The following is a 10,564-nucleotide window of genomic DNA, read 5'->3' as shown; positions in this document are numbered from 1 at the left end:
ATTGCTACAGAGGATCAGAATTTTTCCCGTCTGAAAAATAGAGAACCTGCTCTCAATCTTTTGCCAGATATAAATGAAGGAGATAAGTCCAGGGGTGGCATGTGCCTTGTTGGACTTTAACTAATATTATGTAAGCACAATGTTAAAAAAAAAAGGTTTTTGGGTGAACCTCCACTTTAAATATCCTCTTCATTTACTAGAAATGTGCTTCCTTCTATGCTGACAGAGCCCCAGCCTTTATCATAAGTGTGACAAAGGAAGTGGGGGGCCGTGTCTGACCAGGCCCGTTAGATTACGGAGTGCACTTGGACATGGGGGTTACACTCTGGCGCTTTCTGGACAGGGAATGCCAAGAAAAAGTGCAAGAAACATTTCTTGGGACGCCAATATCAGATGAGAAGTTGTTAGGTGGGCAGGAAACGTTTGTGGAATCTCCTCTGTTCTCCAGCTTTTGGTTGGCTTCCATGATACACAATACATGGTACATGTTGGGAGAAGAAGATCTTTAAGGGTCGGATATTTTACAATTGAATAAATGTGTAATGATTTTCATACAAAAGCTGGTTTGTTGAGTTAATCTAATGTTCCTGCAATGAACTGACGAATATGAGTTTGTTACCTTCTCTCTTCTAGATTTGGCTCAGCCGTAGAAACCGAGAGGGTGAGAATTGCACGGAATGTCAGTGCATCCGTCCTGCTCTGAAATGTGATCCCGATTCCCAGGAAAGTTCATGAAACACATTATTGGGGTATTAAAACTAGCAGACTATCTCACTCCACGGTGATCTGAGGAACGACATGATGGGAACCTCTTTCCCGATCTAATATAATACCTTGTATATCACTAGGTGCACACCATACAAGTTGACTATGGACACCTAGTTCCAACTACATAGGAACTAACGATTATCTTGGATAATGGGGGGAGGACCGTCCAGTGGCATTATATGGGTGACAATGACCATTTGTAGGAGGACCATTCAACGTGTTTCTATTTTGATGTTTTTGACTATTAACTGAGTGTTCTTCCTGAAACTTTTCCTGAAGAAGCGGGTTATCTCCTGCGAAACACGCAAACTGCATAGAAATTACAGCAGCTCACTGTGCTCTACTATAGGGGATCCACCAAGAATCTGTATACAAGGAGTACTAGATGGTTTTGGTTATGTTTTATGTGCAGCTTTTGTATGTTTTTTTGATATGTATACATGTGTAATTTTTATCATATAATAAATATTTTATGATACGTTTTACATAAATTGGGTACGGTTATAGTCCTTGTACTTTGGAGGGTCTATTATTTTGTATATGGAGCGACATGACCGAAAAAGCAGGCAAGCTGGGATGTTGTGCTTGCCCTAATAAAGAAGATAATTTTAGACTATTCGTAGGCTGTACTTTTTAAGGAAGAGCCTCAGAATTGCACCAATTATTCCTCACATGTAAACTGAAGCAGGTCCCCCTAGTTATTACCCTACAATAACAGCAGAGCTACAATAGAGATCACATAAGAACAGTTATGTCGTCAAACGTCACTGGTTGGTAGTTCAGGCTACAACATGGGGGGGGGGGGGGGATACAATTTATTAACGGACTTACTAGTTTTCTGTTTAATTTGGTGTATTAGGCAGCCCATAGATTGATTTGTTTCTTTTGTTGAACCATTGGGGTAAATGGGGGACAAAAATAACCCAATTCCCCCATCTACACATTCAAGGTGAACGAGGGAATCCTTCCCGCTGAGCTATTGTATTCTGACAGCGAGGAGACTTCAAGAATGAATGGATTAGTGTAGCAGCCTATAGCCTGCAGCACTGATCGAGCGGGCAAAATCTGACAGGGCAGTAGTAGTACAGAAATCCTCGGATTAGGAAGTGAGCGAAAATCCCTGCTAATTAAGGGAATACTTTGGGGCCTCCCAGATCACAGGAACTAGTGTGCCCATTGGAGGATTTCCCCTCTAAATACTGATCTGGGGATAAACCAAAATTTGGGATTTTCTTTCACTTTCAATGATTATGGTAAACAGGACAAAGAGGGGGTGATTCTCCCTAATGGGGACACAAACCAGTAATAAAACCCCACTCCTCTCTATCTAAAATAAAAGTTATCATTTAAATTTAACATAGGAATTAGTTTAAACATTGGTATGCTTAAAGCAACACTAAAAGGCAAAAAAAATTTTTTAAATAACAAACATGTTATACTTACCTCCACTGTGCAGCTCGTTTTGCACAGAGTGTCCCCGTTCCGTGTGTTCTGGGGTCCCTCGGCGGCTGTCTCGGCTCCTCCTCACAAAAGCTTTCCACCTTCATGCGAGCTTGCATGGTGGAAAGCTTTTGCGAGCACGCTCCCGTGATACAGCGGCAGGCATAGCCGCCGACTGTATCACTCGGCCCCGGCGCACCGCGTCATCCGCTGTGATTGACAGCAGCGCCAGCCAATGGCTGCGCTGCTATCAATCCGTCCAGCCTAGCCAATCAATGGCCAAGGCTGGGAACCGAAGAGGATCACGTGGACGCGCGCGGGACTTTCGAGGGGTCAGGTAAGTAAAATGGGGGTTCAGGGGGGGGGGGCGGTACCGTCGGATGTTTTTTCACCTTAATGCATAGGATGCATTAAGGTGAAAAAACATTTACCTTTACAACCCCTTTAAACTGTTTCCAAGCTTCAAGCAACAAAAGTTTTCAGAGTTTCAGGCCGGGTTCACACCTATGCGAATTGAGTGCGGCTTAAAACCGGATCCAATATGCAGAACATTTCTAAATACATTGTTTTCAATGAGGCTGGTTCACATATGTGCGATGCATTCGCACTGCGCATTGCCGAAAAAATGTGTGCGTATTTTAGGCCTTGCGGTGCGGCTCAGGTGCGAATTCAGGCCCATTATATTCTATGGGCACGCAGCTGATTCGCAGATGTGTTCATTTCTCTTCAGGATTTCTCTCATCCCGCTTAATACACTTCCCCCCTCCCCTCTCCCAGGTCTCCAAATTCGCAGCTAATCTGCAGCTAAAACGCAGTGGATCTGCTGAACAGTTCTCTTATCTCTCTGCAGAGATAAGAGAGCTGAAATTCGCACCACACAAGTGTGAATCCGGCCTCATACTTAGGGCCCGTACACACGACCGGATCTGTCCGCTGATACTTGTCCGCGGACCAGTTTAAGCAGACAAGTTTGGTCGTGTGTACGGCCGACCGGACAGGTTTCCAGCGGACATTTGTCCAGCCGACAAAAATTTCTTAGCATGCTAAGAAACCTGTCCGCTGGAAGCCTGTCCGTCGGACATGTTCGGTCGTCTGTACAGACTCACCGTACATGTCCGATCGGCCGCCATCCCTCGCATGCGTCGAAGTGATTCGACGCATGCGTGGAAGTATTTACCTTCCAGGGCCGCGCACGTCGCCGCAGCGACGGTGCGGCCACGTCACCGCGGATCGTGTACGCGCTTCCGTGTGTACGAGGCCTTATGTGTTGCCAGACATGATATGTGGTTAGCACCGCACTCCTGTGGACATCACATGCGATGTCTATGCGATGCAAATTCAGCCAGTTTCTATTACTGGGGAATGTTTATTTTTTAATAAAACTGATTTAATACCACTTTAAGTCAACCAATATCTTCATACACAAAATATCGGTTTTGGGTAGACCACCTTTTTTTTTTGGAATATCCAAAATGATGTAATTCTAAGCCGCACGTTTCACTGCTGTGTTTTAGCACACATACGTAGGATGAACCGCGATGCATTGCAGCAATGAAAGATGCAACGTCACTAAACCTGAATCATGCTGACAACACAAACTTCAAGGTGTCGGTCACCCCCAGAAAAGCATCAGTAATAAAACTGTGCTGTACCACAACCCTGCTAACAAACTATAACCCTCCAGTCAGTAACGGAGGCTCAAAACTAAATACAGATGGTAAGAATAAACAGGATGACAAGCTGCTGAAATGGCTTCATGTTCCTGTAAAGAAGTAAAGGGTTAATTTCTGTGAATACTGGGAAAGGATTCTACGTACTAAAAGAACGTCAGGCAAAGCACAAACACCCCTTAGCCCCCGGGGCAATTTGACATGAAAATCGCATGCCAAATCACAACCTATTGCCGGCAACGGCACTGTCCAACTTTGCGGCGTTGCACCGATATCCAAAAGCACTACTTTTGTTGACTTCAAGGGCAATTTAAAAGACAGAGGTCTTTCAAATCGCACCCCAAAAATTGCACAGAAATGCAGGTTTGAAATCGTGCGAGTTTTGCTGAACTCCAGTTTTGAAATACAGTAAAATCTTGGTTTGAGAGTAACTTGGTTTGAGAGCGTTTTGCAAGACAAGCAATTTTTTTTATAAATTTTGACTTGATATACAAGAGATGTCTTGATATACAAGTACATGGCACAACTGAGTATAAAAGAGAAGAGAGGCGCCTCCAAGTGTAGCAATATGATTACGTTTGATGAAGGTACAATATTTAGCAACTCACATGGTTGATTAAAACAGGCACATCTAAGTACGGTATGCAGGGATCTGGGGTAAAGCTGTCCACATAGACCATCCCCCGCACCGACATCAATGTCATTCCTTCCACGCTGCGCTTCAAGCCTCGTTTTCAGATCGCTCTACTGCAGGGTAGTCTTCTCGGTCACTATTGCAGACTGACAGCGGTGAGAAGGATGATCTATGTGGACAGTTTTACCCCGGATCCCTCCATACTTAGATGTGCCTGTTTTAATCATCAACCATGTGAGTTGCCAAATGTTGTACCTTCATTAAATGTAACCATATTGCTACACTTAGGCCTCGTACAGACGACCGGATCTATCCGCTGGGATTGATCCGCGGATCAGTTCCGCGGATTAAAATCCGGTCGATAGATTTCAAGCGGATAAAAATTTCTTAGCATGCTAAGAAATCTATCCGCTTGAATCGTGTCCAGCGGATTGATCCGGTCGTCTGTACAGACTCACCGGATCAATCCGCCCGCTCCCATCCCTCGCATGCGTCGTAATGATTCGACGCATGTGTGGAAGTAGTTGCCTTCCAGCGTCGCGCACGTCACCGCGGATGTATTCCGCGCGGATTTCGATCTGATGGTGTGTACAGCCATCAGATCCAAATCCGCCAGAGGATTTATCCTTTTCCAGCGGATATCCTCTGGTGTGTACAAGGCCTTAGAGGCGCCTCTCTTCTCTTTTATATTTTTGCTTCTAATCCCCTTGTGGATGGACATTTTATGGTTACACAACCTCATCAGTCTTTTTATATGCAGGGCCGGTGCTACAACTAGGAAAACTAGGCAGCCGCCTAGGATGCAATGCTGCCTAGGTCGTCCGGTTTGCCTACTCTCCGTCTCCATGCTATGGAAGTTTTCAGTGCTATATTATAAATACCTCTGTAATCAATGTTATAACCTCTAGTGGGCGCTGCTGAGATAAAAAGTGTGCACATCTAGGGGGTTGCAGGGGGTGCACGTTACTCAGGCAGCCGCTCTAGAGGCTATAGAGGCACATGTTCTGATGGAACGGAAGCAAACATCTCCTTCATGCCTCTATGACCAGTGCTCTCTACTGCAGCTTCATGCCGACTCCTGTCACACTGATGCTCAAGCAAAGGGGGTGGATTCAGGGGCGGGGCCAATGGGGGGGGGGGGGGCAAAATGAGCTTTCGCCTGGGGTGTCAAAAATCTTTGCACCAGCCCTGTTTATATGGACTATAAACTGAAGCACTTATGAATAAATGGTTGTGGAACGAATCATTTGAGTTTTCATTCATTCTTATGGGGAAATTCGCTTTAATATACAAGTGCTTTGGATTACAAGCATGTTTCCGGAACGAATTATGCTCGCAATCCAAGGTTTTACTGTATTTAAAAAATATTAACAGGTGCTTGTGCGAGCAATCCAAGTCTATCACCAGCTCGACAAAATGATCAAAGAAATGGCGTCCTTAATCCTGGTCCAATTAGCATGCTGGGGTGGGGAGATTCCGGCAGATTGGCGAGTACTACAACTAGGATTTCGGGAAAGCTGAGAAGAGGGTGAATCGTGATCATGGAGGATGCCGGTAGCTGTAATAGAAGGCAGGCCATATACCTGGGCTATAAAAAAGGTAAGATGTGTAACTTATGTCTTTTGCCTGGAGTCCCACAAGTACACTCTAGGTCTATCATTGATTCTACTACATACGGGTTCTCTACCATGGCTCTCGTCTACTTTTATACTGAATACATTACCTGGCACACTACAGTCATAAGGCTCCAAAAGGCTCACACAATCATACAGTTCCTCAATGCCAGCGAGAGGGGCCATTGGGATTCGGTTATGTGTAGGGAGAGGATGTGAGCAACAAAGCAGTGCTGTCACACAAACAAAAGGGGGCGCCAGCAAAATGGAAATGAAACAAGACATGTTTAGGTATAGAACATCTATCAGAACAGAGAGGGTGAAAAGGGATATAAATGTTAAAAAGAAGCACCTTAATCAAAAGCGGCATGGAACAAGTGCAGAAAAGACAATACCCCCCCCACAGAGCCAGGTGGGTGACACCATTGTATCTTTGTAGCCTATCTTTGTAGCCTGGTCCCTGTATATTCCCTGTGATCGCACAGAGCCTCCTTCCATATTCCTGTGGACCTACCTGGTGATTTCCTCTGAGGTCTCCTTGTTGAGTTCAATGGGTGATTGGACAGAATGAATCATAATATACAATTGTTATTACCTGCTGCAATTGTAAGAATGACCATCGATTTATGTATATGATCCTATCACTAGAACTATATGAAAACTGGTCTGTAGAAATCCCCTGAAGAAGCCAATGCTGGCGAAACATGTTGGGATACAACATCAAGTATTGATCACTTTCCATATATGGATACCAGTGATTATTAATACGATCTGTATTATGCTTTGCCAATATTGAACCTATCATCTGTTGTTGTTTTATGTAATAGTAATTAAAAATTTTATATAAACTATGTATATTTTCTTGGTCATGGGCACCGTTCTAATCCTAATCATCCTATTACTGACAATCACCATTTATTCTATTACATTGAAGGATTACAGCACCTCCCTGCCCCTAGCATGGCAACTGTTTAAGTAAGGCTGCATTCACACCTAGGTGTATTTACGCCCGACGCTGGAGGGGCGAATTTACATTGATGTCTATGAGATGGTTCACATCTCACGCCGAACGCCGAAACGCCGTACGCCTGCCGCCTGAAAACAAGTCCCGGACCCTTTTTTCAGGCGGCTTTCGGCGTTCGGCATAGACATCAATGTAAATGTTTTGTAAAAAAAAAAAAAAAAAAGTTTACAAATCGCGGCAAAATACGCCGCGTTATAGTGTGAATGCAGCCTTAGGAGCAACAGCACCCAGATATGATCATCCCTGTACAATCTCCTGCATCACTCTACTGCCGTGGCGGCTCTCTAATTAGGCTTCCCACTTTCAGGGGCCTCGCGGCTGCCTAATTTGCCTGATGTATGTGATAGAATTGGATGGAATGTCCCCGGTCAGTGCCAGCTGCAGCTGAACCCGCCAGGAGGTAGGGGCGGACTGGGCCGGGGGCGGAAGAGGTCTCGGATGCCTTATTTTTCCCATTATGGGAGTGAGTGGGGCCTCATGTCTACATTTTGCCTAAGGCCTCACAAAGCCTAAAGCCAAATCTGGTCTACTGTGTTAGACCGACAGCACCAGGCAGTGCCAAAGAGCCCAATTGCAGTTTTACAGATGGCCACCACGCCAGGAGGCAGTGCAGAGGCGGGACAGCTAAAATCTCGGGATTTTCACATCAAAAGCATGTCCGTTTCGGACATATCAGGGACAGATGTAAAAAAAAAAAAACACAGATTTATACATACTGTCTCTGGTTTTACTGAGCCTGGCAACCCTGATGGGACCCCCTAGTGGCATGGGGCCCTCGGGCAGTGGCCGAGTGACTCAATGGTCAGTCCGCCCCTGGATGTCGTACAAATAAAAAATATATTGTCAGATCGCTTCTACAAGTGGGGACAGTTACAGTTATTGTGCCTTGGCCACAAGATCTCAACTCACCATCTCCATGTTGTAGTGCAGATGGCAGCCGGATGACACCCTCCTGGCCATGGGCAGCATCGTCTATGGCAGACCCTCCGGAGCCAAACTCACGAGGGGACCCGTCAGCAGCAACATGATCCCCCACTGCATCGTAATCCTGGTAGTGATCAGACATCCTGGAGTAAGGTCAACCTGTGAGAAAAATATTTTTTATTAAAACGTAGAGCCACACGACATCAACCAAAACAGCGACAGCCATCCAAGCAGTGGCGCACTACCAGCACAGTCAACCAGGAGGCACTGTGATCATATAAACAATATTCAGAATTTATTTTGGCATTACATTGCTTGACAGAAGCGAACATCAGGAAAATCTCAAAGATGCTAATGTGCTTTTATGAGCAATGGTTCCTTTCCCCGCAGGGGAACGTCAATTATGGTACACTGCCAAGGAACAGGAGTACAATGACTGTGCTAGGATAGACAGCGCCGTCAGGAAACACTCGCAGCGTCTGCAAAACCTAACACAACCATTAGATTTATTAATGTGGACACGCCTGTTACGATTGGTTTATAAACTGCAGATTCGTTCCACAACTCTGGTCAAGGTTAACGAGTCCTGGAACTGACCTCACTACTAAGAAGAGGGGTACACCTTTAGAGAAAATCAATAACCTGGACCTCATGGGAGGAACTATCAGGGGGGTGAATGTCATCCATTCATGCAGGGGAAGCATAAACCAGAGAATCTGACTAAATGCTTTACAGACAGTTCATCTTTTACAATCAAACTCAATTTAATCACAGGCCGCACCAAGCGTATGGTTGTCCTCAAAGGGCCAGTTGTATCTGGGGTGCAATATGTACAGATTTCAGGGTTCATCATTATGCCATGTAGAGTGCAGAGTTCATGAGTGCATTACGTACAGACTGCAGGGTTCAGGAGTACGCTACGTAAAGCGTGCAGAGGGGTATGCTGTGTGCACTATGTACAAAGTACAGTTCCAGGGGTGCCGTATGCTCTGTGCATACGGCACAGATGAACGATTAGGCATCGTTCAGGGGTGTGCTATGTACAGAGTTCGTTCAGGTTTAAGCCAGGGTTCGACAAACCCCAAGCGCCAGGTCGCAATTGCAACTAGAATTAGCGACCTGTCACCTGGGGCGGCACAGCTGGGGTATCCTGTGTCTCCGTGCTCCCCCGCCGGCCGGTAATTGAGGCCGCGGCCTTCTGCAGACCTATGCTTCCTTCTGTGATCTGGCACCATCTTGTGGTGGCCGTTGGTATGACAAGACAACCATCAATGCTAATATGGCTTTCCCTGTCTGTTTTCACTGCCATCTCCTCCCTGTAATTATAACCCCCAAACATTATATATATATTTTTTATTCTAACACCCTAGAGAATACAATGGTGGTCGTTGCAATACTTTCTGTCCCACCGTATTTGCGCAACGGTCTTACAAGCACACTTTTTTGGGAAAAAATACACTTTAATTAAAAAATAAGACAACAGTAAAGTTAGCCCAATTTTTTTTTATATTGTGAAAGATAATGTTACGCCGAGTAAATTGATACCCTACATGTCACGCTTCAAAATTGCATCCGCTCGTGGAATGGCGACAAACTTTTACCCTTTAAAATCTCCATAGGCGACGTTTAAAAAAATCTACAGGTTGCATGTTTTGAGTTACAGAGGAGGTTGCTGCTCACGTACGTGTTCGCTTCTGCGCGCAAGCTCGTCGGGACGGGGTGCGTTTTCTGGCTCCTAACTTTTTTAGCTGGCTCCTAGATTCCAAGCAAATTTGTCAAACCCTGATATAAAGAGAGCATTAGTTTTAAAAACATACTGCACGAAAATGTTTTTTTAGTTCAGCTATATGGATTGAGGAAGAGGTTTTTACTGGTGTCCTTTGGAGACTCGAGTCGGATTCATTGAGAGTATCGTTTTTTTTAAAACATTTGGAGAAACCCATGGAGCTATAAAGCCCTAATTAAAGGGCAAGGCACATGTTGACCTATTCATACTATAGGTCAGGGCTCTGGGCATTACTGTGCCTAAAAATCCCAGCATGCACCTCTCTAGGGAAATCCAGGAAGACACAGGAACTGGGCTTCTCATGCCCACAGCTAACATGGAAACGGCCACAAGGACGCTGAGCACATATCAGGTAAGTGTTTACACTGTTTTATGTACCGATCGTGTTTTTTTTGATAATTGTAAAAGAATATTGAAGGTATTGTGGATTGCAAAAAAAAAATAAAAAATTGCCCGGAATCCCGCTTTAAGGTGGTGCGATTGGTTACAGAGCACTTTAGAGGTGGCATTTGGACCAGAAATCACACAGACACCGCTTTGTTTTGTTTTTTTAGCACTTTATATTATAAAAAAATAATTATGTTTTCATAAATTGCTAAAAAAAACAAAGCGGTGTCTGTGTGATTTCTGGTCCAAATGCCACCTCTAAAGTGCTCTGTAACCAATCGCACCACCTTAAAGCGGGATTCCGGGCATGTGTTTTTT

The 10,564-nt window shown here is 44.8% G+C and overlaps 1 protein-coding gene across 10 annotated transcripts in view; it reads right to left on the bottom strand.

Moving 5' to 3' along the window:
* The window catches only part of LOC120918777 (microtubule-associated protein tau-like), a 101,160-nt gene that overhangs the window by 44,605 nt on the left and 45,991 nt on the right, over positions 1-10,564 (bottom strand). For all 10 annotated transcript variants that reach the window (XM_040330561.1, XM_040330562.1, XM_040330558.1 and 7 more), the window contains exon 2: positions 8,059-8,232. In XM_040330561.1, coding sequence (XP_040186495.1) covers positions 8,059-8,215 — 157 coding nt within the window. In that variant the 5' untranslated portion in view covers positions 8,216-8,232. The remainder of the gene's footprint in view (positions 1-8,058; positions 8,233-10,564) is intronic.

Source organism: Rana temporaria, chromosome 12 (genome assembly GCF_905171775.1).
Source record: "Rana temporaria chromosome 12, aRanTem1.1, whole genome shotgun sequence".
Taxonomy (NCBI): Eukaryota; Metazoa; Chordata; class Amphibia; order Anura; family Ranidae; genus Rana; species Rana temporaria.
The sequence above is the reverse complement of the archived record's forward strand: the minus strand, read 5'-3'. Positions and strand labels throughout refer to the sequence as shown.